Source organism: Camelus bactrianus, chromosome 15 (assembly GCF_048773025.1).
Source record: "Camelus bactrianus isolate YW-2024 breed Bactrian camel chromosome 15, ASM4877302v1, whole genome shotgun sequence".
Lineage (NCBI taxonomy): Eukaryota > Metazoa > Chordata > Mammalia > Artiodactyla > Camelidae > Camelus > Camelus bactrianus.
In genome coordinates, this window is record NC_133553.1 from 31764373 (window position 1) to 31791817 (window position 27445).

Genomic DNA, 27445 nt, shown 5'->3' on the forward strand with positions numbered 1-27445 from the left:
CCCTGCTCGCGCCCTCCGCTCTGCCTGGGGTGGCTCTGCCCTCAGTCACTCGACGCGCGGGCGGGAAGTGCGCCGAGACTGGCTCTCCTCCAGGTCGCCCTTTCCGCCGACGTCCGCCAGAGGGCGTTGGGAGCTGAGACCACAGAGCCGGCGGGCGATGTCTCCGGTCACGTGACCACTGCCGCTCACCTTGCGGGCCCCGGCTGCTTAGCGGCGGACGCTAGGCCTCGGGCTGCGATTGGCCGGACTTCAGGGGCGGGGCGGGGCATCGGCGGCGGCGCGAGCAGCTGCGCGGGATGCAGGGGGGCTAGGCCGCAGCTGCGAGGCCCGACTCATCTCTTCCTGTCTAGGGTCTGGAGTGGGAGCCGCCGGTGCAAGAGAGGGCAGGGTAAGAGGTGCCTTTCTACCGCACTTTCTGTTGGCATTCATGAGGTTGCCTAGCTGCCCCTTGGACAGCTTTACATTAGCTCCGAATCCGTGTGACAAGTGAGGAAATTGAGGCCGAGAAGTGGGATGCGTGGCCATATCCTGTGCCACACAACCTGCTAAGGGGAGGCCGGAGATCAAAACCTCGGGGTCTGCGCCCCCAGGCCCGCCGGGATAGGTGAGCGTGGAGAGCAAGAGCCCGGCTCCGTCCCCGGTACCCCACTGCACCCCTCGCCGCTTCGGGAAGCTCCCTGGAGGAGGAGCTCGGGACGCGGAGGAGGAGCCAGGGCAGCCCCTGGGAGCGGGGACACGATCCTCCGGGATAAGAGGCAGAGCGCGAGAGGAACCCCGTCAGCCATGCGTGCAGAAAGCTCCGGGAGAAGCCTCATGGAAGAGAAGCAGATCCTGTGCGTGGGGCTAGTGGTGTTGGACGTCATCAATGTGGTGGACAAGTACCCGGAGGAGGACACAGACACCAGGTAGGGGCGTCCGGGCCCCTCGGAAACCCCAGGGGCCGCTACAGTCCCGCTTTGTGCCCGGCAGCCAAGACTACAGGGCTGCTGAGCCAGAGGCCCCGCAGCGAGTCTGTGAGAGCCTGCCTCCGGAGCCGGGAGCCGGTGCCCCGTGCCCTTCTGCCAGGACCTGGGGAAGAATTGAGGCCTTCAGTAATAAGACCCAGGCTTTGGATAGCACTGTGTTCGCCAATTCCCAGTTCAACCCTGAGACCGTGTCAGACATCATTATCCCCATTTTACTAAGTAGAATAAGCAAATAGAGACTCTGGGGGTCGCAGTGGCTTATCCAAGGGCACGTAGCTAGAAAGGTGCAGGATCAGTTTCTTCCTTTTTAACAAGACCTATGCACTTGCTTCCCACCAGCATTTACTTCTAATTTATTTACCACATATATATCCCATCTGTTTCTTTAAAAAAATTTTTTTTGATGTAGCTTACAATAAGAACATATGTGAAGTTAGACTATTCAAGAACATTTTAAACCATCGTGATTGAGTTTCAGTTAGCTCAAGGCTTGCTGGCGCTGTGGGCAAATTTGGAGATGCTGAGTTATTGGTAGAGCTGGTTCATGAGCCACAACAGTCTTCTCTCTGGTGCAGAATTCCAGAAGGAGTTTACCAGGAGTCCTTTTTTACAATAGTCAGTGAACAGCATAGTGGGAAACATCCTTTTCAGTTGTCTGGTAGAAGTTGAAGAGTCATTTGTTGGTTCTCATATTTACTCTTGATAAGACCCACTCCATTACACTATAATCCCAAGACACTAATTTTTTTTCCCAGGACACTTCTGTGCCCCAGAATCCATAGCCTTCTCTCAGTGCAGTCTAGTGCTTAGAATCCTGAGAAGAATTGCTTCTTGGCTATCAATTTTCTCAGCCAAGAATTGGATAAAAAGCTAGTTTGGGATTGAGCTCCGGCAAGACACAACAGCATCGGTGGCTATGAGGCTAATTGAGGGGGCATCCTTCAGGCGTGGGTCCTCACAGCGCTATCACCACGTTATCCCGTACTTTCTTCACAGCAGCCTATGGGAAGCATGTAGGGGTCAGCTACATCCTCTATTTATAGATGAGGAAGCTAAAGATTTGGAGAAATTAAATAATTTTTAAAGGCGTGTAGTTAATGAGAGGCAGAGCAGTAGTTACAGCTCAGGTGTCCTAACCCCGAGGCTGGTGCTCCAGTCCTCTACCGTCTTTTGTGTCCTCCGCTTCCTTTGCTGCTGCCCATCTCATGGAGTTGATTCTTTGCTTCCAGCTGCTTTGTTTGCTGAAGATTAGAGCTCCTTGCCAGGGGTGCAGAGACAGTGGGGGAGGGGCACAAGACTGCTGCTGTGTGCACCTAGCCCGCCCACCAAGGTCAAGCCAGCCCTAGGACTTGGTGCACAGCAAGGAATTTGGTTTACTCTCAGGAGAACAGCGTGAATTCTAAGGCCACTGGTTCTCCAAGAACTGTGGAGGGCCTGGAGAGGACCCAGAGTGCCTGTTCCACTAGAGCCATGTCCCGTTCCCTTTATGTCGGGAAGCTAAGGAGATCGTGCTAGTCCCATGCTGATGGGGGCTAGTTCTGAAGGTGGGCACTAAGCAAGGCGCCTCTCTAACGAGACCCTTCCCAAGTCCTCCATGCTCCCTGCCCTTCAGGGGGTACCTCCCCCTGCCCCGGACGTGGCTCTGCTTCTCTGCAGAGCTGATTGGTTGTCCACAGGGCTTCTCTCCTGTGCTCCCATCCTACCCAGCCCAGCTCCTGGACTCTGTTCTGCCTCTCAGATGAGCAAACCTGAGTGGAGACCCGGCCCTGCGCAGGCATCTCAGCCTCACCTGTCCTGGGCTCACTCCATAGGCAGCTGCAGACTCAGGAGCTGCCACCTGGAACTCGGCCCTGAGGAATGGCCCTGCCTCCCAGAGTCCAAGCTAAGAAGACACTTCCAAGAGGCATCTTCATGCTCAGCAGAGCATTTCTGTACAGGAAGTTGGGCATCCATGTGACTGAAGGGTTTTCAGGGTAAAATTGTATCTCCTTTCTCTGAAACCTCATCCAAGCTGAGGCCCAACTGCTCTCCATTCAGAAATGCAGAGTACTTGCAGGGGTTCTGAGGTCAGGAAGCCCAGGTTCTGGTATCAGCTTTTTCATTAACGGTTGATGTGATCTTGAGCAAGTCCAGTCCCTCCAGGCTTCTTCTCTTTTCTCTGCATGAAAATTTCTCTAAAGCTCATAGCTTGAGAAATGTTTGACCCTTCACTGATTAGGATCCTTCCTTCTCATGAGATCAGGGTCCTCTTTTCCCAAGGCTGAAAAGAACTTCAGGATTTAAGTTTGTGTATAAATATGCCTTACCCTAAAAATTCTACTTCATTTGTTTCTCTTAGTGGTTCTTTGATATTTGTTCCTCTTGTTGTAAGCTGCGACAAGTATTATTATTATTATTATTATTATTATTATTATTATTATTATTATTATTATTATTATTATTATTGGAACGGAAGAATAGAAACAACAGCCTGCACTGTTTGCCTCACATTATTTTTGGAGCACAAATGAGAAATCATTGAAGTACTTTGACTATGTATGCGTAAGTTATAATTTTTGTTGTTGATAATGACAATGAAGCCCTTCAGGTATATCTTGAGTTAATTTCCTTTTTTTAGATTTTCAGTCAAGATGGAGAAAAACAAAGGGAAAAAAGAAGGTAATCATGTGATGTGATGGATGTGTTAACCAACCATATTGTAGTACTCATTTCATGATATATACGTATATCAAATCATCATGTTATGTATCTTAAGTTTACAGAATGCTGTATGTCAATTATATTTCAATAAAGCTGAAAAAAAGGTGGAGGGGGTCAAACAAAGATAGAGAAAACTGGTCTCCACCCAATAATCCTAACTTTTGATATGGTAAAAGTTAGCACCTCCTCCCTCTTCTTAAATGATCATGATGTCCAGGCTTGCTTCCTGTCTTACTCATTTTAACCCGAGTTATTACTAAAGTGGGCCCTGCTATGACAGGAGCAGCAGTAGATTTGCCAGCTTTGGGAAGAGGCACTTGGAGTTATCCAGCTCCCACGGAAGAGGCTTGCTGGGGAAGAGCTGGGTCACTGTAACTGAGGAGGGGGGAACCCAGAGTCAGTGGAGCCCTCAGGTTGTGATGGGCCTGAGTGAGTACTTTCCTGATGTCATAAGAATAGGTGAAAGACAGAAATTCATCACTGTGAATTTGAATTTAGCCTGGGCTGGGGAACAGACTTGGTCCTCAGCCGAGCCCCTTCTCTTCACTGAGCCTTAGCTGCCCACCTGGAAAATGAGAAGGCTGGGTCTGGACGCTTTCTGAGGGGATCTCCTGGCTTTTACATTCTGTGGGATCTACCCAGGGCTCGGCTGGCTTATCCCGGCACCAGACTGCTGGAGCTGCAGGGGCCTCCTTGTGTTTTGCAGGTGCTTGTCCCAGAGATGGCAGCGTGGAGGCAACGCATCCAACTCCTGCACTGTCCTCTCCCTGCTTGGAGCCCCCTGTGCCTTCATGGGCTCTCTGGCCCGAGGCCACGTTGCCAAGTGAGTGGAGGGCGCAGGGGAGGCCAGCCTGCAGCGTTGGGGGAGGAGAAGGAAGCCTTGGCCCTGGGTGGGCAGCCTCTGAGAAGTGGTCTGCGGCCACCAGAAATGGGTGGAGGGGGAGGAGTGGAGTACCAGCATCCCAGACCCTCCCTGGTGTGGCTTATCTGCTGCTCAGTTGTTAACATTGCTCCTGTTAAAGGTTTCACTTCAAGCCTGTTTCCTTGGCCACTCCCTGGAGCCCGCTTCAGCTTCCCACCTTCTTCCTTGCTTCCAACAGACTCTCTGCGGTGGATGTGACTTTGCCCTTCTCAAGTCCCTTATCCTGGCTGTGCTGGTTGCAGAGGGCAGTTAGGGACATGCTGTACCTGCCCTCCCTCAGGGATGTCCTGCATCCATGGTCCCAGAGTCCAGGCCCGCAGTGTCTTTCCCAGCTCAGGGGGCAGGGCCTGTGCTTTGTCCCTGTTGTTCACTGAAGCAGTGAGAGCTCCCTGCCCAAGGGCACCCCGATGCCCTGTGCTAAAACTCGGCCTGGACCCACTCCTCCCAGCTCGTTGGCTGGGAGCCTGCAGCCCGTAGTGGCCCACACACTTTCTCCATGTTGGCTGCCGCAGAGACCCGAGAGCCCTTTGACCCCGGGCACTGCTGACTCAGCAAGCGCTTATCAGGAGGTGAGGCCCACACTCTGCCCATTGTGGGCACAGGGGCAGGCTGCCAGGCTGCTGGCCTGTAAAGCACAGCCCTTTGAACTCTAGTTGGAGAGGGGCTGCTGCCAGAGCCCAGCCCCAAACCGCAGCCAGATTCCCTTCCTGAAGAACTGGCATGAAGCAAATAAGGGGGCAAGACCCTGCCCCATGAGGTGGGACAGAGGGACCCGGAGCCAACAGCTGCTCACCTATCAACCCTCTTCAGCAGCTGCCTCCCTCCGCGCTAGAGCAAGACTGCGGCTCTTGCTTTGAGGGGTGGACCCACCTTCATGTAGCAATCATGCCATAGGTAGGCCATTCGTGATTCTCCTCTCGTGTTCAGCAAACACTGAATGAGTACCTACCATGTGCCCAGTGCTGTGGGTGCAAAAAGTATTTGGCAAACCAAACCATATTTTCCATGCTGTGGGAAAGCTACTATTTAAAGGATCCTTGAGATGTAAAACAAGGAACGATGCCCCAGCATGGTACCTTTACACAAATCTGTATTGTCCAGCCTTGATGTTGCCAAAGGTGGGGTCCTGCCATAGTGAGAAAGGCCAGGATGGTGGCTGGACTACTGGGCATAGTTACCAGCTCCTGGTTATAGGACACTGCATTTCCAGAGAGCCAGGAGGGGTGGGGTACTTTCCTTGTTCTGCTGGTGCAGTCCTCCTGAGGGGCTGCCCTCTCCCCATTCACTCTGATTGGAGGGGATTCTGAGCAAGAGTCCTGGACCCTGTCAGTCCATACTGAGGGGCCTCAGGCACTGGGAGGGCTCATCATGCTGTGAAAGGAGAGGGTGGTGAGCAGGCCCCCGAGGGAGTACCACTTCCTGGCTGGGCATCATGGAGGCAGGTGCAGAATGAGAGGAATCATGTTAGGACTGGAAGGGACTTCAGAGAGAGGAGTACCATGGGGATGAGATGCAGAGGGCAACTAGGGGACAAAGTATCACCTTGGTAATTATTAATTCTGCCTGGACCTTGCATCATACAGGCCACAGTGCCCTCACCTGCTTGGTTCAAATAGGGTATGTGTTCTAGGTTCTAAGTCTAACCCCTCTAGCTTTATGAACTTAAGTAGATTCTTTCCAGCTTGAGTCAGACTGAAGGACAGGGTCAAGGTTGGCTTCAATCAGGACCTAAAAGAATGTCCCTTAGTGTTTTTCTCACTAAGTTCCAGTGCACCCCTGCCTCTCCTGCCCCCACACAGCCTGTGACGGTGAATCCCCTCCTAGCCCCTCTGCTTGCACCCCAGGGTCCCTAGTGGCCCTGCCACCTACCCTTCAGACCCCAAACCCTCCGCCGAACTGTGCCTCCCCCACATTACTCCGCTCCGGCAGTTTTGTCCTGGACGACCTCCGCCGCTATGCCGTGGACCTACGCTACACGGTCTTTCAGACCACGGGCTCCGTCCCCATCTCCACAGTCATCGTCAATGAGGCCAGTGGTAGCCGCACCATCCTGCATGCCTACAGGTTTGTGCACCTGTCTGTGTGCGCCTTGCCAGCTGCCATCGCCATCACTGAGCTCCCAGAGCAGGACCCTTCTCTCCGAGGCCCAGCACTGCTCCTCGCCCCACGGGAGGTCCAGGCCACCTGTATCCTCTAATGTGTGTCTCCTTGCCCTTCCCTTGGCTCGGGCTCCACCCCAAGCTTCCTGGTGGCTGACTTCAGGCAGCGGGGCGTGGACGTGTCTCAGGTGGCCTGGCAGAGCAGGGGGGAGACCCCGTGCTCTTGCTGCATCGTCAACACCTCCAGTGGCTCCCGTACCATTGTGCTCTATGACACGTAAGGCCCCCTGGCCTCCCCTGCCACAGCCCACCAATCAGTTTCCTTACTCGCCACTGAGGGCATCCTATTGCCCACCTCTGTGGCCTCTCTCTTTGTACCAGAAATTGTCCCTGTGCCAAACTGTTCAGTGATTTCTGAATTGCTTCCAATTAGGGGAGGAGTGAGGTGGGAAGGGATGGGCTTTGCTCTGCCTGGTAACTTGCCCTTGGTCAACACCAAGGATGCGCAGGCAGGCCTGTGCAAAATATAATTTATGATGTGATTCCGCCATAATTAGCCAATCAGCAGCCTGGGTGTGGGTATGGGGAAATTGTTCTGAGGACAGAGGGTTGGGAGATGTGATTCAAACCATCTTGAACCCTGAAGGGGGCCCACTGGAATTTCCAGGGTCAACCCCGGAGTTGCCAGCCTACAGCATGGTACCAGGGACTGGGTTTGGACGTTTGAAAAAGATAAGCCCCTCCAGATTCCCAGGATAATGAAGTCAGACCAGATGCCACACACCTTAGCCAGGGAAATAGGAACATTGGGTCAGCAGCTCAGGGCCATCTGATGTATTGCTAACCTTGGGGGAGGGAGACCCTTCTCATCTCTCCCAGGTTCCCTCCTGAAGAAGGTTTAGTTTACTAGTGTGGATCTAGTGTGTGCCAGGTGCTCTGTTGGGGCTGAGATGGCCCAAGCCCATCTGCCCTGGGGTTCAGACTGTTCCTGCTGCCCAGCATGACCTCTGGACCTGGGGGAGGGGCAGTCATCCTAGGACAAGCTTTATAACCAGTAGCCTTGGGCTCTGTGTTTCCCAGTGAATGAGTAGATAGGCATACATGCTAGAGGTGATCTTCCCACTGGACAACCCTAGTCATCTGCCCAGTAAGTAACAATCTGTAGCAACTTTGATGAATACAACATAGGTATTCTTGGGAAGGGAGGGAGCTCTGAGGAGAAATGTTTATGGCCCACTGGCCTCGGTCCAAGCATATCCACACACATTATCTCCAGCTGCACCAGGCCTGTGAGGCGGGGGGTTTCAGCCCCATTTACCAATGGGGGAGCACCTCAGAAAGGCCTCGGTCACCCAGCTAGTTAAATCGAGGGAGGATTCAGCCACAGAACATGGAGGGGAGGACACTGCTGTGTGTAGGTCTCTGGCCAAGGAAGGTCAAGGCGGACCCTTCCCAGGTCTCCACACCTAAGCTGGCCAAAAATAAACTTGCCCTCAAGCACCAACCGTGATCTCAGGGTCATAACATGGAGCTAACCAACTCAGAACAATGGTGCTGTCATCGCTGGGGCGCCAGAAGTGAGTAGGACCAGACCTGAGCTCTGGGCAGAACAGCTATGGCCTTTGTAGTTTCCCAGGCACTGCATGCTGGGAGCTGCTGGCAAGGGGAGATTCTGGGAACTGTAGTCCCTGGTGCTTTTAGAGCATTTTGGGAGATGTGGTCTCCACCGCACGTGGAACTGGCCCCTTGCTTGACACATGCTATGGCTGAGTTTGCCCTTAGATAATATCACAGCCTCAAACACAGGAAGGGGCACCCTATCACCACTTCCAGTCCCCTGTCTGGGTGGAGCTGACTCTGGTGAGGAGGAGTGGTCCTGAGTTTTGCCTGGATCAGAGTCTGTCCTGGAGCTGAGCCTCAAAAGCCTGTGCTGTGGGTAGATCCAGCTTCCTGCCATGCTGCAGGCTGCGCCAGGTAGAGATCCTGGCCCTGGCTGGCCTCACCATGCCCCTTCTCTGTCCTTTCTGTCCTGTGACTCAGGAACCTGCCAGATGTGTCTGCCAAAGACTTTGAGCAAGTTGATCTGACCCGGTTCAAGTGGATCCACATTGAGGCAAGCCCTGCCCTACCTGTGTTTTGAGGGTCTCAACCCGCCAGCTCCTCTACATGTTGTGCCTCCGTCTCGGTTTCTTTTAAAAAGTTTTTTTTTTAATTTATTATTATTTTAACATTTACTGAATCCTACTCTATTTTTTTTTTGAAGGGGGAGGTAATTAGGTTTGTTTATTTAGTTATTATTATTTTTAATGGAGGTACTGGGGATTGAACCTAGGACCTCGTTCATGCTAAGCATGTGCTCTGCCATTTGAGCTATACCGTCCCCCCTTCTCAGTTTCTTTGAAGCATGGAGTACCTTAGAGATAAATGAACCCAACCCCCTTGTCCCCTCTCCATCTTTATGTTTTCAGGTAGGAAACTAAGGCCCAGAAAGATTGGGTGACTTACTCAAGGTCACACGGCAGGATGTGGGCACCAGAAGCAGAATGCTGGCTCCAGGCAAAGTCCTGTGCCTTCTGTGTTACAGGCTGCCCCACTTCCTCCTAACCAGACCTCTGGCAGGATCCTGCCTGTGGGAGGCGTGGCCCATTACTTCTAGGGAGGCAGGAATGAAGGTCTTACTTAGCTCCCAAAAAGGGAACTAGAATTTTCATTCCAAGAGAAAGTTTCAGAGTCTGGGTGGGAGGAGACCCCAAGAAGCCCTCAGTTCTAATCCTAGCCCTGTCATTTGAATTACTGTAGGTCTTTAGGAAAGTCTCTCTTTTATTCTTTAGTCTTCTCATCTGTGAAATGGGAGGGTTGGTCAGTAAGGTCTTGGTCCATCACAGTGCTAGAATTTTGAGACTTAGGATGGGATTTCAGCCTAGCCTCCCTGGCCCCTCTCCCCCTTACCCATACTTCTAGCAGGGACAGAAGAATGAGCCAGATGGGCTGGGTAGTGCCTAGGTGGTCCTGAGCTGCCCGCCCTGCCCTGCTCTGCCCCAGGGCCGGAACGCATCGGAGCAAGTGAAGATGCTGCAGCGGATAGAACAGCACAATGCCGGGCAGCCTCCAGAACAGAAGATCCAGGTGTCCGTGGAGGTGGAGAAGCCGCGAGAGGAACTGTACCAGCTGTTTGGCTACGGAGACGTGGTGAGCATTCCCCGCAGCCTCCCCTTGCCACATCCAGCTTAATTTGGTTCTTAAAGAGAGTCCGAGCGTTCCCTTGTCCTGCCTACCACACTTGGGATGGCATCTTGTGGCTTGGTGATGTTGGCAGGTAGGGGCAAAGCAAAGAGGCAGACCTCACAGAGGCCAAGGAGTAGACTTTCTCCGCCCTAGTGGTGGCATAGGTATGAGGGCAGCCGGAGGGCTTGGACAGGACCAAGCCAGCCAGCCACAGGGCCAGCCCGCGTGGACGCACCTCCTCCCTGGGCCTCCTGCCTTTTCCTCCGTCAAATGTTGGAATAGGACTGTTCTCCCAGGTGTCCTCCAACTCTGGGGTGGGAGCCACCCAGGGTGAGGGCAGATGGGAAGGCGCCTTGCACATGGTAAATTTGGAATGTAAATGGGATCTGGGTGATAATTCTAGCATCACAGCAGAAGCTGGTGGGGCCTCCACCTTGGCTGCACTTAACAGATGTGGATGCCTGAGCCCCACCCTCTTTTTTTATTTGGTTGGTAGGAGTGGATCCTGGGCTGAAGTATTTTTTAACAAAACTTTCTGGTGATTATAATATGTAGCTGGTGTGGAAGAAGCTCTAGAACCCCTACCCCTTTGTTTTAAAGATGAAGAAATCAGGCCTAGAGGGCATAACCGTATGAGAAAAGCAAAACAATAAAAACGGCCCTGAGAGCCATGGTTTAACTTGCTATTGGTAGATTTCACCACAAGATGGCGCTGAAGACTCACTTTGGGTTTTCAATTGTGAGGAAATTCATTGATCTTAGAATAAATAGGGCTTTTTTGTTACAATTTACATGGCTGTTCTCTAGCATATTTTGAGCAAATATGACACTGTGTTCCTGAGGGACAGCGAGATGCTGTTGGGGGACTTAAGTGGCCACTTTGGAGGAGTCGCGTTACAATATCAATGCCAGGCTGCTTGGTGAGTGACAGCTGGGGCTAGAGCCCTGGTGAGTGTCAGCCTCTCTTCCACTACTCACAGGTGTTTGTCAGCAAAGATGTGGCCAAGCACTTGGGGTTCCGGTCAGCAGTGGAGGCCCTGAGGGGCCTGTACGGTCGAGTGAGGACAGGGTGAGCTGGGGGAGCCAGGCAAAAGCCCTGGGTGTGGGGAGTGAGTGCGCCTGACCTCCGGGTCTGCCCCAGAGGCGGAGGAGGTGGGGGGGGGGGGCAGGGCTGGGCTGACACCCAGCTGAGTGGAGGGTCTCTCAGGGCTTCGCTCATCTGTGCCTGGGCCGAGGAGGGCGCGGATGCCCTGGGCCCTGACGGCCGGCTGCTCCACTCTGACGCTTTCCCGCCGCCCCGGGTTGTGGACACACTGGGGGCAGGAGACACCTTCAACGCCTCGGTCATCTTCAGCCTGTCCCAGGGTGAGTACTCCAACAGGAAGCACGGGGCAGCTGCCTGCTCCTGCTGGAACACCAGGCTGATCCAGCTGCCTGTCCCTCCCTCCAGGGAAGAGCATGCAGGAGGCGCTGACGTTTGGCTGCCAGGTGGCCGGCAAGAAGTGCGGTCTGCAGGGCTTCGATGGCATCGTGTGAGTGCCCTGTAGTTGGGGCACGGGCTCACACCCCTGACCTGCCGCAAGTCTGGCAGCACTGGCTGCCGTTGGTTTCTTCTCTCCAGCTAGCCTGGCATCAGGCTGCCCTGCTCCCTGGGCAGATGCCAGCTGTGAGAGGGCCCCCCTGTGACCTGGTGTCGCATGTGGCAGAGCCGCAGAGCAAATAAACCCCTTTCCCAGAGCCATCTCCCTTCTGGCAGTCTGTTCATCCTTGATGTCCAGGCTGCTCTGGCTGGGGATTCTGGAAGCTTTCATCATGTAGTCCTTCACCCTCTTTTTCTCTGTTCCCCAAATTCACCTCCTGCCCAGGCCCCAAGGAGGCACCCGTCCAGACCAGAGCAGCAGGAAGTGCCCCAGGCTTGCCACCAGCTGTGCCCTTGCTGGCGCCCAGCCCTCCCTGGTGAAGAGCAGCCACTGGGCCTGGTAGAGGCCAGACTTCCTGGTAGGGGAGGAGACTTAACCCCTTGCTCCCCAGGGAAACTTCTGAAAAAACACAAGCCCTGAGATATGCTCCTCTGGGCTGTCATGAGACTCAAGTCCCGTGGCTGCAGGAGTGTCCACATGGCTGAGCCAAACTGACAGGCTGGGTAGGGAGCCTAGTCTGTGGTTTGGTGGAGCCTTTGCAGTTTAAAAATATCTCCCCAGTCATTGCCACCGAGTCTGACCGCCTCACCCTTGGAGCCACCTCGTAGTTAAGGTGGTACCTCAGCCACAGATGTGACCCAGGATACAGAGTGTTGCTGTCCCTGGGTCTGAGGGCATATTAGAATGGTGGATTTCCACATGGGAGTTGGGACAGGGGGAGTGAGGCCATAGAGTATGATAAAGGGTGAGACAGACCTGAATTCAAATGTGCCACTTCATTAGCTGTGTCACCTTGGGTACGTTACTGAACTCACCTCCAATTTCCTCATCTATCAAATGGAACTAATTTTGCTTAGTGATAGAATTATCATAAGGATAAAATCAGATGGTAGATAAAATGCCTGCCATGCTGCCCAGTGTGTACTAGGCTCTCAACAAATGGTAGTTATTGTTAATATTTTCAGGCGTTGGGGGCAGATACAGGATGATGAGGAAGATCTGCTCTGAACAGGCCTCTGGGGGTCTGACACCAGGTGAGAGGGGACCAGGAGTGGCTGGGCTGCAGGAAGAGGCTAAGCTCTCCTGCCCGGGTTGTCTGCAGCTGGCTGTGGCCTAGTGCGGTACGCTGCTGTGTCTCAGCACCATCTGGGAACACTGGAAAAGCTGAATCCCTGCCCCTCCCAGAGGCCTGTCCAGTCCCCTACCCCCTGCAGCCTGAGGTCAGAGCAGGAGGGATGAGTTCATTCAGTTCTTTATTGGTTGTCCGGGCCCTAAAGCTGCCCTTCAACTTAGGGTCTCCCTGAGCTGCACAGAAAGACCTGCCGCCTACTGGGGCCAGGAACAGGGCACAGAGGGGGTCATCGTCCCAACATACACACCCCACCCACCCTTCACGGTTTATGTTCTAGCACTGAGACTTCTAGGGGTGCAAACCTGTATCCTCAAGGTTTATATCTCTTCATTCTCCAGCTGAATAGCATGGACCTCAAACTCATTTGGGGTGTTCTCAGACTCCAGTGTTTCCCCTGGGAGATCTTCTGCTCCCTCTCCAGTGTCCCTGGCCTCTGCCTGTCTCCCAATCTCCCCTCCTGGGCCTGGGGCTTCTTTTTCAGCCTCTGCCTGTCCCTCAGCCTCCTGTACAGGCTCCGAGGACTCCCTTCTGGCCTCCATCTGTCCCCCAGCTTCTTCTCCAGGACCCAGGGCTTCATGTACTTCTTGTCTTGATGGGGTTTTAGCCAGCAGAGGCTGCGTCTCAGCTTCTTGTGGCCCCAGGGGCTCTTTGGGCTCTGCAAGCCTGGGGGCCTCTCCAGGGAAGTTGATGAGCTCTGCAGGGGTCATGAGCCCATCCCCATTCAGGTCCTGGGTCTCCAGCACCTTATCCACTACCAGGATCACCTGTGGAAGGGTCTACAGTGACTGGAGATGCTCCCAGGAGCCTTGACCCACCCAACAACACCCTCTGCATCCCGCCATGCAGGCTTTGAGCCCTCCTTTTACAAGGGATTCACCCAAAGAATCATGATGAAAAAAACCAAAGCCACAAGGAGCTGGGTCTTCTTCTTGGGAGAAGGGGCCTCCCATCCATCAGGGCTTACCGGGTTGGTGGTGGGAGAGTCAGCAGCTCCAGGGGCCAGAGCTGCTGTCAACATGGACAACAGCTCTAGGCCATCCAGTTGTCCACTCTGGTCATAGTCATGGAGGGCAAAGAGGTAGAGGAGAACTAAGAAGGAAAGGCTGGATCAGAAGAGGCATCAGGGGATAGGTGGAGGAGGCAGGAGTCCTGGGATGGCCCGAGGTCGGTCCAAGCTCAGGCTGCCCTGAGCCTCCGGTCCACTGGCCCTAACAGCCCAGCCCAGGTCCTCACCCTGTTCCCGGCTCATGTGCTCCGGCTCCTCTTCCATCTTCTCTAGTCCCTTTAGGTAGCTCTGCAGAAGTCTGGCAGAAAAGCAGAAAATCAGCCCCCAAGAAGCCAGTCTGCAGGCCCAGGCCTGACCCTCAGGTCCCCAGCCCAGCCTACTCACCGAAGCTGCTCCTGGCCTGGCTGGAAGGGGTTGGGCAGAGGCAGATGCTGCACTTCAGGGACCAGCCTGGAGGAAGGAGGGAAGGACCAGCCTTGCAAAGAGCCTCCCTGAGGGCCCAGCCTGGCAGCAGCCTTCTATCCCCAAGCTCCTGGTACAGTTCCCTCCCCAGACCCAAAGCAAGCTGCTTCTCTGGATTCCCAAAACTTTGTGGGGACGAGGCCCTTCTGGCTTCCTCAGAAGCAGAACATTACTGCCCAGACTCTGCTCTTCCAGATTCCTAACTTTAATGTTAAGTGAAAATCTCAATAAAACATCCAGTTAGGAGGAGGTCACACCTAGAAGGTACAAGTTTAAGACCCAAGAAAACAGCACAGTGGGCAGCAGGACAACATGGATCGTGGCAACTCTTCTACTGTGATGCTGGGAGCTCAGGGACAGGTCTCTGGCTGAGCCCAGTGGTACTGCCCAGTGTTACACAGACCTGAGTTGCTCCATGACATGAAATGGACTCTGTTTTCCCCAAGTTGAGGGCACATATATTGGTTTTGGAGTTTCAATCTGCTCTGTCCGTCTTTAAAGCTCAAGATTTGCTCCCACTTCTGGACAGGGATCCCTGTTTGCCCAAGTCTATCCAGACCTCTGATGCCAGAGAGCTGGCAGGAGCTGGTGCAGCACTTTTGTCACTGCTGCCAGCCCTGTTGCTGTTCTGTATCTGTCCCCCGGCCCCACCCAGCTTTCCCACCACATTGCATTAACACACAAAACCACAAGAAAGTATTCAAATAAAATAGAAATGATATGCTAATTATCTCTATTTCTTTGGCGTTCCTACTACAGAGTCTTGATAAGGGGACTGCAGCCCCTTCCCTGACCCATAGCTTCACACCTCACTGGAAATGAACCCCTGGTTTCCAAGCAAGTCCAGAAAACATGTGTTGAATACCCACTTTGCACAGGCACTAGGCAGAGGTTGAGGTGGGTCGGGATGATACAGAAGTCAGGGAGCGTGTGCCCCAGTCTTCTGCCTCCCAGAGGGGCCCACCACCCCTCCGATTCTCCAGAGACACTGCCTGCTCCAGGCCCACGGCCCTGCCCTCTGAATCCCGTTACCTCATGGTTCCATCCTTGGGAGCAGCCTGATTCAGGGGCAGCGGCAGCAGCAGCAAAACTAGTATTTTCATTGTCAGTGGTAACATCCTTCCTGTAACTGGAAGTAGGAACAGAGTTAGGGGGTCAGAGGGAAGGGGTGTCTGCCACAGAGGCAGGGATCGGTGGGTTGGGCCTCTCTCCCTGCCTCCACCTGCAGCCCAGGTGACAGGACTCCTGCTCAGGGAGGAGTCACACACAGACATCAGTAACCCCCCCTCCCATGGAACTTTACTCAAAATAAATCTTATTCCCTCTCCAGCTTGTAAAGTGCATAAAGCAGATCTGCTCTAGGAGAAGCCACACTGTGGGCAGAAGCCCCTCCACACACCCCACTCCCCTTGCCTTGCCAGCCCCCCAGGTGCTCAGAAAAGTGCAGTTTAAGTATATCTGATCTAGTTCAGTCCACTCATTTTATGGATGGAAACTAGCTCAGAGAGGTTAAGAAAAAGGCCAAATTAGAAATGCAGAGAGTTACAAAAAGACCAAGCCTTAAACAGAGAGGGAAACAGATTGTTGGTTTGTATTTATGAATTACTCACTGAAGAACAAGTCAAAAGGGGCTCAGACTGCTTGAAACAGTTCTACACTCAGGTAGGGATCAAGGTTGATCAAGGATCAGCAAATCAAGGTCAATCCAACAGTGGTCCCAGGAATTGCTATTTACTAAAGGCAGTTAGGAAAACCAGATCCCAGTATGAAGGAAAAAACAGTCAATTTCCTTTAGATCTACATTGTGTAGGCCCATTGGCAGCACAATCACTTGATTATATGAAAGCAGTCAAACAGAGGATCCATCAAAAGCACCAAGCATGAAGCGTTCTGATTAGTCCTGAGAGTGTACGTATCATGTGAGTTTCTGAGGAAGAAGAAGCCCTCTAAAGCCAACGCCTGAGACCTCAAACTCATCTCAAGAAAGACAAATCATCAGGTGCAGAGGATCAGGAACCCTCTGAAATGGTACCATGCACTCTGGCTGGCATTGAATTTTCCTGGAGAAATATCCATAGCTTTCAGCAGATTCTCAAAGAGTTCCATGACCCTGACAGGGTTCGGAACCACTGCAAGGGGGGATGTCAGCTTCCTAAGAGATGTGGGGTAGAGCCGGTGAGCATCTGGCCAACTGGCAGGTACATGTGGGGACCCAGCTGTAGCTGTGCAAATAGAGCTGTTTTGAGGAAGAAGCAGCAAAACATGGAAGTCCACGAGAAAATGAGGCTACTGAGAGTCATAGAAACTGTCTCCACTTTTCTACACATACATTGGCCCCAACAGATATATAGTTTGTTGGTGTCCATAATCCCCTGTGGCCAAATAGGTGCAGAAGCCACAGCTGCCTTAAAGGTGTTTGTGAACTTCCACTGGCAACATAGATCCTTGGACTTCAGTTGTTGTAGCCAAGAGAGAAGATAGGTCTTAGACCTGTCCAAGGGAGCAGTTAGAACTGAGGTCTCCATACTCCTGGGGACTCTTAGAGGTCCCACCACAGTGGACACACCTCAGTGAAAGGATGGACCAGAACAATATCCAGACTTCCACATCTGGGAGTATAAGAGTAAATGTCCCAAAGAAAGTAACTACAAAGCCGGATAAAAACAGAAAGTATCTTTTTTAATGCATTGAGTTGGCAAGAAAGTAAGAAATACCCAGGGTACAAAAGCACAGTGAAAACAGTCATTTCTGGTGAAAAACTGTGCTTGAAATCAGCTTTTGCCTGAAAAGTATCTGCCAAACCAAACCAACTTAACTTCAACTACCAGTTGAGTACTTTGTACAATAGAGGAAACCAGAGATAAAGCCTGGGCCCTCCCAATGTAAAGAGACTAATAGGAGATTACCCACACAAATTTTGGATTCAAACAGCTTTTCTCTCAAAATACAATTTATACAAAGTTTTTAAAAACATAGATTTTTTTTAAAAAAATGCAGTGAGTGAGTTAAACAGATTAGACACGGATGGTATGAGAATTAATGAACTGGAAAATAAATCTGAATAAATTATCCAGAATGCAGTTCATTGGGTCAAAGACATAGAAAATATAAAACAAAGGTTAAGCAGCATGGAGGATGGAAGCAATAATAGAGAAAATCAGACAGAAGCAATATTTGAAGAAATAATATCAGAGATTTTTCCACTATGTTGCAAAACACTAATATTCCCATCCAGGAAGCCCAACAATCCCAGGCAGATTAAATAATCAGAAACACACGTCTAGAGCTATTATTCTAAAACAACAGAACACTGAGAAAAAGAAAAGATCTTAAGAGCAGTCAGAAAGAAAAAACACCCACAGACCTACAATCAATTAGTATTTGACAAAGGAGGCAAGAATATACAATGGAGAAAAGACAGTCTCTTCAGCAAGTGGTGTTGGGGAACTGGACAGTAGCATGTAAATCAGTGAAGTTAGAACACTCCCTCACACCATACACACAAATAAACTCAAAATGGCTTAAAGACATAAACATAAGACAAGACACTACAAACCTCCTAGAAGAAAACATAGGCAAAAAATTTTCTGAATAAATCTTAGCAATGTTCTCCTAGGGTAGTCTCCCAAGGCAATGAAAATAAAAGCAAAAATAAACAAACGGGACCTAGTTAAATTTCCAAGATTTTGCACAGCAAAGGAAACCATAAGCAAAACAAAACAACAACCTACAGAATGGGAGAAAATATTTGCTAATGATGTGACTGACAAAGGTTTAATTTCCAGAATATACAAACAGCTCATACAACTTAATAACAAAACAACAAACAACCCAATCTAAAAATGGGCAGAAAACCTAAACAAGCAATTCTCCAATGAAGACACAGAAATGGCCCATAGGCACATGAAAAAATGCTCAATATCGCTAATTATCAGAGAAATGCAAATCTAAACTACAATGAGGTATCACCTCACACCAGTCAGAATGCCATCATTAAAAAGTCCACAAGCGATAAATGCTGGAGAGGGTGTGGAGAAAAGAGAACCCTCCTACACTTTGGTCATAATGTAGTTTGGTCCAGACATTATGGAAAATAGTATGGAAATGCCTCAAAAAACTAAAAATAGAATTACCATATGATCCAGCAATCCCACTCCTGGCCATATATCCGGGGGAACTCTAATTAGAAAAGATACATGCACCTCAATGTTCATAACAGCACTATACAATATACAATAGCCAAGACATGGAAGCAACCTAAATGTCCACTGACAGATGACTGGATAAAGAAGATGTGGTATATTTATACAATGGAATACCACTCAGCCATAAAAAAGAATAAAATAATGCCATTTGCAGCAACATGAATGGACCTGGAGATCGTCATTCTAAGTGAATTAAGTCAGAAAGAGAAAGAAAAATACCATAGGATACCACTCATATATGGAATCTAAAAAAAGAAAAAAGGAGAGATTGAATCAAGATGGTGGAGTAGTGGGACCATGAACTCACCTCTCCTTGCAACTACAACAAAACCACAACTGACTTCTTAACAGCCATTGAGAAAAAAGACTGGAGTCTAACAAAAAGGATCCGCTTCAAGTGGAAACATTGAGACAGAACCACAACAGGAAGGTAGGAGGGGTGAGCTCACAATATAGTTGGGTCCCATACCCTCTGGGTGGGCAATCCACAAACTGAAGAACAATTAAGTCACAGAGGCACTTTCACAGGAGCGAGAGTTCTGACTCCCACATCAGTCTCTCCAGACCAGGGTTCCAGCAGTGGGAGGAGGAGACCCCAGGGCATCTGGTTTTGAAGACCAGTGGGGCTTAACTTCAGGAGCCCCACAGGACTGGGAGAGACAGATTTAACTCTCTTGGGAGGCGCACACAGGATCTTGAGTACACCAGGTCCAGGGGCAGAGACGGTGATTGCATAGGAACCTGGGCCAGACCAGCCTGCTAGTTTTGGAAGTTCTCCTGGGGAGTTAGGGGACTGCTGCAGCTCACACAGGGGACATAGAAGCTGGTGGTGGACACTCTGGGAGTGTTCATCTTCATGAGCTTCCCTGGAGGCTGACATCTTGATTGGATTAATAACACCAAGACCCAGCCCCACCCAACAGCCAGTAGGCTTAAGGGCTAGGAACCCTCAGGCCAAACAACATACTGGGTGGAAACACAGCCTCATTCATCAGCACACTTTCTGAGCTACAAACACCCCTAGGCAGGGCCCTACCCACCAGAGGTCCAGGCCAAGCTTCACCCAGCAGTGGGCAAGCACCAACCCTCCTGTCAGGAAACCTACATAAGCCTCTAGCCCCGCCTCATCCACCAGGGGGCAGATACCAGAAATAAGAAAACAATAGCCCCAAGCCTGTGGAAGGAATCCACAAACACAGGCCAGACTTTACACTGGGACCAGCTCGACCCTGCCCCTTGGGTGACAAGAGAGGAGTGTACTGCTGGGATGCACAGGACATCTCCCACAAAGGGCCACTTCTCCAAGGTTGAGAATCTTAACTAGCCCATCTAAAAACACAAAGAGAAAGACAGACAAAATGAGGCAGCAGAGGAATATCCTCCAGGACAAGACACAAGATAAAATCACAGAAGAAGAAATAAGTGATGAGGAAATAGGCAATTTATCTGAGAAAGAGTTTAAAATGATGATGGTGAAGATGTTTAGAGAACTCAAGAGAAGTATAGCTGCACAGAGTGAGGTCAAACTGTTAATAATTCTACATAATAAAACTGGAAAGAAATAAAATAAAATAAATTAAAAAAGAAAAGACACTAATGAACTCATCTACAAAACAGAAACAGACTCATAGACATAGTAAACAATCTTATGGTTACTGGGGGAAAAGGGGTGGGAAGGGATAAATTTGGGAGTTTAAGATTTGTAAATATTAACTACTATATATAAAAATAGATAAAAAACAAATTTCTTCTGTATAGCACAGGAAACTATATTCAATATCTTGTAGTAACCTTTAATGAAAGAGAATATGAAAATGAATATAAGTATGTATATGTATAACTGGGACATTATGCTGTACACCAGAAACTGACACAGTGCAACTGACTATACTTCAGTTAAAAAATAGTGACATAACATTGTAAACTGATTGTAACTCAATGAAAAAATAAAAACAAAAATGAACAAACAAATAAATAAATAAAAGAGAAAGAAAGAAAAATAAATCACCTAAAAGGAAGAGTAATTAGACTGACAGCAACAGTGTTACCAGAACACAGTAGTTTAGTATTTTAATATGTTGAGAAAGGGGTGGAAACTGCCATTCTAGAATTCTATTCTCAGCAAAATTATCTTCCAAGAATGAGAAAACAAAAAAAATGAGTCAAACAAAAAAATTTTAGATAAAATTTAGATAAACCACAAATTAGAGAATTTACTACCAACATTCCTCTTTTAAAGGAAATTTTAAGAGATATAATTCACAAAAAGGAAAAATGATCCCAGAAGGAAGGTTTGAAATGCAAGCGAGTGTTTGAAATGCAATGGTGAACAGAGACATCAGAAAGTACATGGGAAAATCTAAACAGAGACTGTTAAATAGTGATAATTATGTTAATATATGGGGCAAAAAAGGTAGCCTGAACTACAATATTGGACAACATTATGATGTATGGTGACGATGGTTGCTTGGGAAGAAAATAGACATGTTGATCAACTTTGTTAAATGTGCATGTAAATTTTTTTTTTAAACTACTGAAAAAATAGAAATAGAATGCTTGACCTCAAACCAGCAGAGAAAAAAGGGAATGGAATTTTTAAAAAAATCAATTCAAAGGAAGTCAGGGAAAAAGGAAAAAAAACCTAAAATTAAATAAATTAATTAAAATGGAAAAGAAATAGAAAGCATAAAATAAGATGGTAAAAATACATCCAAGTATACTATTAATCATAATAAACATGAATTGGATATATTTAAAAATAAAAGTGAATAGTTAAAAAAACATAAATTGCATAAGCTTATCAGTTAAGAATAGAGATTATCAAAAGGTATATAAAGCAACATACAGTTACATGCAATTTTCAAGAGATTAGCCTAAAAGGCAAAGACACCGAAAGGTTGAAAGCAAAATTACAGAAGTATATACAAAGAAATACTAGACCAAAAAAAGCTGGCATAGCTTTATTGACATTAGACTAAATAGGCATTAAGGTGAAAAGCATTATTATAGATAAACATTACAAAAATGCTTAAAAGCTTAATCCCCTAGAAAGATAATTCTGAACTTGTATGTAGCTAATAACACAGCCTCAAAACATCTAAAACAAAAACTGGCATAACGCTATATACCTAATAGAACGGGCAAAATCCAGAACACTGACAACACAATTATGAATTATTCCCAGCATAATTGGGAAGCAATCAAGATACCCTTGTATGGATAAACAAACTGTAGTATATCCAGACAAAGAATATTATTCGGTGCTAAAAAGGAATGAATTATTCAGCCATGAAAAGACTTGGAAGAATCTTAAATGCATGTTACTAAGTGAAAGAAAACAATTTAAAAAGGCTACACACTACGGTTCCAACTATGCGACATTCTGGAAAAAGCAAAACTGTGGAGACAATAAAAAGATCAATGGTTGCCAAGGACTGGGGGTGAGAGGGATGAACAGGCGAAGCACTGGGGATTCTCAGGGCAGTGAAAATACTCTGTATAATGTTATAATAATGGATACATGTCATTGTACATTTGTTCAAATCCATAGAATGTACAACACCAAGAGTGAACCCTAAGATAAACTATGGACTTTGGATGATTATTATTTGTCAGTATGGGTTCATCAGTTCATCATGTACCACTCTAGTGGGGCATGTTCGTAATGGATGATGCTGTGCACGTGTAGGGCAGGAGGTACATGGGAAACCTCTGTACCTTCCTCTCAATTTTGCTGTGAACCTAAAACTGCTCTAAAAAAAATAAAGTCTTAAAAAAAAAACTGGCATAACCTGAATTAGAAAAATGTAATCTGCCATTATGGTGGGAGAATTGAACATACTTCATACAGCAAAACTGATACCAAAAGAAACAGCATATTTTAATGGTCCTATAAGCACAATAAAGAAATTGAATTAGTATTAACGTATATTGTTTGAGGAACTGTAAACCTTAGCTATTTCTAGAGAGCAATCTGAAAAACTGTATTAATTGCCATAAAACAATATCATACTGGGGCTTACACAAGGAATAACACAAATGGAAAAAATTATAAAGATATTTATAGCTGTGCTGTTAATACTAGTCAAAGAATTGTAAACAATCTGAATGTGTAACATTTAGGCAATGGCTAAGCAAATCATATTACATGACAAAGTCACTAAAAATGATACATATTTCAAATTCGTAAGTTTTAAAGGAAAAAACAGACAGATTTGAGTATATCAAAAGTTTAAACTTCTGTATTATGAAAGACACTATGAATGAAGTTCAAGAAGATAAGTGATGGAGGACTGGAGGGAATGCAACTCGGATTCAAGGCTATTTGGGTTTTCAGTAGGATGGAGTTCACCACCACCTGGGCCTCCACAGGGGGCTAGAGACAGAAACCTCCACAGAAACCCCATGGAGACTGAGTGGAAATCCAAGAACTGCAGAGTTATGTGCCTAAATTTTGAGGATTAGAGAGAAGGCCCTGCGCACAGGGTGCCTGGGTGGTTAGGAAACAATAGATTAGGGAGAGTCTAGGTGACTGGGCAGGAGGGCCACCTCACCCAGTTCTTTGTATCCAGAGTGCTGCTGGTTTGAAGAGAGAGGGCTGAGGGTTCCAGACTGAGGGGCACAAAATGGCTGAGACGGCCAGCTGGCCAGAAGAGGCCAAAAGGAGAATGCCAGAGGGTATGGACCCTGGGACCAGATGCCACAGAGAATACCATGGAAGCATCAGGAGAAGTCAAGACCTTTGGTGACAAAGACCAGGAAGGTGAGCATCAGTCAGGAAGGCAAGTGTAAACATGTCTGTAGAATAAGGACAAATGGTCTTTATTGCTTTAATATTTATTGAGCACCTACTATCAGTGAGGCACTCTTATAAGTAAGATCATAAAGGTAAAATTACTTATCCTTTTTCTTCCATAAAGCTACAAATACATAAGTAGGAAAAGATACGAATGCTAAAACAATGACTAAGAGAAAGAAAGAGAAACACAGAATTGCTAAGAGGTGGCACAGCCCAGAGTTTCAGGGTACGGGTCCTAACTTCATGCTACCTAAGTTTAAATGCAGGCTCTGCAACTCACCAGATGTGTGACTTCGGAGTTTCAGAATCTCCGTCTGTAACATGAGACTGATGAGAGCCCCTCTCATGGGGTGCATTGAGGGTTAAATGAGACAAGACGTGTACAGCGCAGCACCTGGTTAAGGCATTTTCCTTCCAGAAGTTTTTCTAGACTGCTCTGCGGTAGCTTCACACATCCTGACATCCTGGTCTCCCCACCTGGATACCATCAAATTGCTTTCTCCTCCCCATCTGTTTAGCACCAGGACCTAGCCCTACAGGAGGCACCAGAGTAATTTAAATAGCTCAGAACTGTCAAAACCTATCATCCAAGCTTAATGTGTTACCATCCACTAGCAGTTGCCTTTTAAAAGAGGATGTTTGTAAACTACATAGAATGATGCTGGTGGTAGCAGTTCAGGCGTAAAGGGGAAGCACCTGCCAGATCCCACTAATATACTCACTCATCATTGGTCAACTGTGATGGTGTGAGAAACATGTCTACAAATTCTTTTTTGTGGGAAATAGCTGGAGTCAAATTTGCCTTTCCTTGTGTATGATTCGGACTTAGAGACTCACATCTACTAAATAGCTGAAATGATACTACACGACTTCCACGTCTAGATCATAAAAGGCAACATGATTTACACCTGGTTCATCTCTCTTTCTCTCTCTCTCTCCCTCTCTCCATGCAGATATGCATCTCTGAAGCCCTGAACCTCCATGCAGGAAGTGTGCCATGCTGAAAAGACAATGTAGAGAAACCACATAGAGATAAGGATGCTTGAGCCGTCCCAGTTGTGCTAGGTTCCAGCTGCTCACTTCCCTGCCTGAGGGCCAGACAGGTAAGAGAGAAAAACTCCAGATGATTCCAAGCCCCAGCCTTCAGCTGCCCCAGCCAACACTGCTGGAGCAGAACTGAACTTGTCTCTGCAGCCCTGCCCAGACTGTACACTCACGAGCAAAGTCAATGCTATTGTTTTCAGCCACTAAGTTTTGAGGTGGTTTGTCAAATTGTCATAAGGATTAGAACTGGCTTCTTGGCAGTCACACAGGGCCCTGCTCTCAGAAGGGCTCTGGGCTTAGTTGTGCTCTGCTGTCTCTGTCTTGAAATTCTTAATCTTATTTTTGTCCTGGGCCCTGAGAAGTAGGACCTGGTCCTGAAGCCTGCCCACATGAATTACTCTCACTCTCCTCCTCTTGGTCCTATATAACTGTCACATGCATGCAACTATTCAGCATGTGCAGTGGACAGAGAATAGAACTGTGGAACATAGCCAGGCCTAGGTTCAAATCCCAGCTCCACCACAGACTGTCTCTGCAACCTTGGGTAAGTTAATTATCCTGCATAATGGAGATAATAACAATATTTACCTCACAGAGTTACAGTGAATATTAAGTAGAAAACAAATTACTCAAAAAAAAAAAAAAAGAAAGAAAGAAAACGAATTACTCCTTGCACAAGCTAATACAGTAGTTCTCATTCTTGTCCCTGCCTCTGCTATCTTCTCAATTTAAAGAATCCTCCATACCCACATCAGAGTAATCTTCCTTTGCTAGCATTCCACTGCTCCAAAAACTTCAATGGCTGCCTACTTCTGTTACAATGCAGAGTCCTCACCTGGACATTCAAAGCCTTCTACAATCAGATATCAAGTTACCATTTTAGACTCACCTTCCAGTGTTCCATTATACTAACACTGTCTCAAACAGGGGGTTACTGGAGTCCCCTGAAGTACTTTTCACTTTCAATTTTCAGTGCTTTTGCCCAAGCTGTTCTATGCTCTACCTGGAATATCCTGGGCCCTCCTGACAACCTTAACATCCTAGTTCATTATAACAAATAATTGCATGTAGACTTTTAGTGTCATCTAAGTAATATTCTCTTAAGTAATGCTTCCAACTGTGACATTTTTAGTATAGGTAACTCAACTGTATTATTTAAAGGAAGTCAGGCTAAGGCACCTCAAGCAACATGTAATGAGTTTGGTGTGATGTGATTTGTTCACACGTACACATCTCTAACTATTTACAAAAGCTTTTATATGCAACAGGATTAAAGCAGTTATTGAACAACTGCCTGTCAAATAAAAATGTTCCTAATAATTTTCAATTACTATAATGTACATAAACATAATGACCACCACATAAATCCACCACAACTGTTAGAGTTGTGACATAATTCAATAGAGTTATTCATATCACACACACACACACACACACACACACACACACACACACACACTCACTCACATTCACTATGACCTTCTGGCCTCTGATTTTTTTCAAGCCTTTGCACCAGTGCACAGGAGGAGAGCCTTGGCGTTAAAACTCCGATCAAATCTGGCCTCTCACTGTGCTAATGGTATGATCTAGGCAGGTGTCAATGTCTCTGAGCCCTGGGACCTTCACTGTAAAAAACATGGATAGCAGTATCTATCTCTTAGGGGCTTGGAGAGGATGCAACGGAATAATGTAGGTTGAGTGGCTGGCAGCAAGCCGATGCTCCTTGCGTATTTCAGAAACTCTGAGATGTCGCAGGGGCCTTTTCTTTCGCTTAACTTCCCATCCAATGCAAAAATTGCTTGCACAGTATCCTTGTCAATGGCCATCAGCCTCCGCTGGACTCTCCAGGACAGGAGCCTAGCACCTCACAGGTCATCCATTCCATTTTTGGCTAATGCTAACTGTCGGAAGTTATTTTGAACTGAATCCTCTCCTTTATCTCTCTGGTGCCCCTGTAACTCTCAGCACCGCCCCCGCCCCCAAGAGAAGAGGCAGTGCTGATACAGCCAAAGGGGTCCCACAACTGAGAGCTCCACTTCCAGCTAGTAATAACCTCGGCCCCTCTGCAGTCCCTCTTTTCCTCATGTGTCAAGAGAGAATGAAACGCCTGCCAGCCTCCCCCACCCCCACGCCACTCCCACTCCACCCCCCAGCCCCCAACCCAGGACCGTCAGAGCGACGAATGAGACACTGGAGGGAAAAGCGCCTGGGGGATTATGAACCCCCTTCATCACAGCGAGGGAGCTCAGACTCGATTTCTGAGGCCTCCCTTTACCTGCTCTCAGGAATAACCTCCTCCAAGAGGCGCCCAGAGGAGAGAACCACCTCTCTGGCGGCATCCGAGCCGCAGGAGATGCAGTGGGACTGCGCCTTCAGCATCTGATCCAGAGGCCCAGAGGCCGCCTTGGTCCACGGTCCCGCCCCGCGGCGCGCGCGTCCCCGGCTGCCCGTGGTGGGGTCCCTGGCCCCCACCCCACCGGCCCCGGGCCGCCCTCCGGGGCGGGGCTCGCACCCACCTGCGGCGGCGCGGCGCGAGCCGGGTCCGGCTTGGTCGTCGCTGGAGGCTGCGCGCCGCCGCGCCTAGGCTCCCGCCGCCGCCCGGCCCTCCCCCGGGCCGCTCCACGTGGCCGCTCCACGTCGCCCTCCTGGCCGCGGCCGCCGCCCTGGCCCGGGCAGAGTCCGGAGAGCCAGCGGCCGCGGGCAGGGCCCCCGCCCCGCGCGGACAGGCCCGCAGAGCCGGGCCCTCCAGACTGACACCCAGCGAGAATGCGTGTGTGTGTGTGTGTGTGTGTGTGTGTGTGTGTGTGTGTGTGTGTGTGTGTGTGTGTGTGTGTGTGTTTGTGAGAGAGAGAGAAAGACACGGACAACTGGAGAGACAGAGAGGCAAAGAGACAGATGAAGCTGGTGTGGAGAGAAGTTCGGTGATGCTGGGGATGCCGCTGCCTGCGGGGACCCAGATGTGTGACAAGAGAGAATGCAACTTACTGTTAGGGTGTGTGATTGTGACCGGTGCATGCTGTGTGTCTGAGGGACTTGTGACACAGTAGGGGGTATTTTGGGTGGCTGTGTATCCAGTATGACAGTACATGAGAAGGCATGGCCAATGGATGACTGATTGTCCGGGTGTGACAATTCAGGATGTTAGTAGTGTGTGTGTTAGGGTATCTGGGTGAACTCTTCCTGAGTTGTTTGTGATGCTCAAGTGACACCTGTGACTGACTGCTGGTTTCCTGTGAAGGTATCATTA

At 48.8% G+C, this 27445-nt stretch overlaps 2 protein-coding genes across 13 annotated transcripts; one reads left to right on the top strand and one right to left on the bottom strand.

Moving 5' to 3' along the window:
- The first annotated feature begins 258 nt into the window (after nt 1–258).
- KHK (ketohexokinase) lies at nt 259–14878 on the top strand. Of its 10 annotated transcripts, XR_012499272.1 has the most exons (12): nt 395–905; nt 4372–4488; nt 6517–6651; nt 6829–6963; nt 8727–8799; nt 9729–9875; nt 10892–10980; nt 11119–11276; nt 11362–11443; nt 11777–11909; nt 12517–12585; nt 13963–14878. XR_012499272.1 is itself a non-coding variant. In XM_074341803.1 (11 exons), the coding sequence occupies exons 1-10, from the start codon at nt 784–786 to the stop codon at nt 12557–12559; spliced, it is 1101 nt and encodes a 366-aa protein (XP_074197904.1). In that variant the 5' UTR covers nt 395–783; the 3' UTR covers nt 12560–12585; nt 13963–14878. The 10 variants fall into 10 exon arrangements, 9 of the variants coding, with proteins under 9 accessions (XP_074197906.1, XP_074197904.1, XP_074197903.1 ...); XM_074341803.1 differs by lacking the exon at nt 11777–11909; XM_074341805.1 differs by lacking the exons at nt 395–905; nt 12517–12585; nt 13963–14878 and adding an exon at nt 259–388 and having other exon boundaries at nt 11777–12501.
- Nucleotides 12788–26872, bottom strand: CGREF1 (cell growth regulator with EF-hand domain 1). 3 transcript variants are annotated; one of them, XM_074341807.1, is made up of 6 exons: nt 26715–26872; nt 15184–15280; nt 14074–14139; nt 13917–13987; nt 13648–13772; nt 12788–13447 (listed from the first exon to the last, which is right to left on the bottom strand). In XM_074341807.1, the coding sequence occupies exons 2-6, from the start codon at nt 15267–15269 to the stop codon at nt 13001–13003; spliced, it is 795 nt and encodes a 264-aa protein (XP_074197908.1). In that variant the 5' UTR covers nt 15270–15280; nt 26715–26872; the 3' UTR covers nt 12788–13000. The 3 variants fall into 3 exon arrangements, with proteins under 3 accessions (XP_074197908.1, XP_074197909.1, XP_074197907.1); XM_074341808.1 differs by having other exon boundaries at nt 15184–15274; nt 26715–26841; XM_074341806.1 differs by lacking the exon at nt 26715–26872 and adding an exon at nt 26474–26612.
- Nucleotides 26873–27445: the final 573 nt, after the last annotated feature.

What these genes read in the sequence shown, in the direction of transcription:
- KHK (XM_074341802.1), top strand. Translation starts at nt 784, where the DNA reads ATGCGTGCAGAAAGCTCCGGGAGAAGCCTCATGGAAGAGAAGCAGATC. An exon ending in ACCATTGTGCTCTATGACAC is followed by an intron (nt 6,964 to 8,726) that starts GTAAGGCCCCCT and finishes CCTGTGACTCAG; the next exon opens with GAACCTGCCAGATGTGTCTG. An exon ending in CATCTTCAGCCTGTCCCAGG is followed by an intron (nt 11,277 to 11,361) that starts GTGAGTACTCCA and finishes CCCTCCCTCCAG; the next exon opens with GGAAGAGCATGCAGGAGGCG.
- CGREF1 (XM_074341806.1), bottom strand. Translation starts at nt 26,537, where the DNA reads ATGCCGCCAGAGAGGTGGTTCTCTCCTCTGGGCGCCTCTTGGAGGAGG. An exon ending in GAGGTTATTCCTGAGAGCAG is followed by an intron (nt 15,281 to 26,473) that starts GTAAAGGGAGGC and finishes TCCTACTTCCAG; the next exon opens with TTACAGGAAGGATGTTACCA. An exon ending in CCCAAGGATGGAACCATGAG is followed by an intron (nt 14,140 to 15,183) that starts GTAACGGGATTC and finishes TCCTTCCTCCAG; the next exon opens with GCTGGTCCCTGAAGTGCAGC.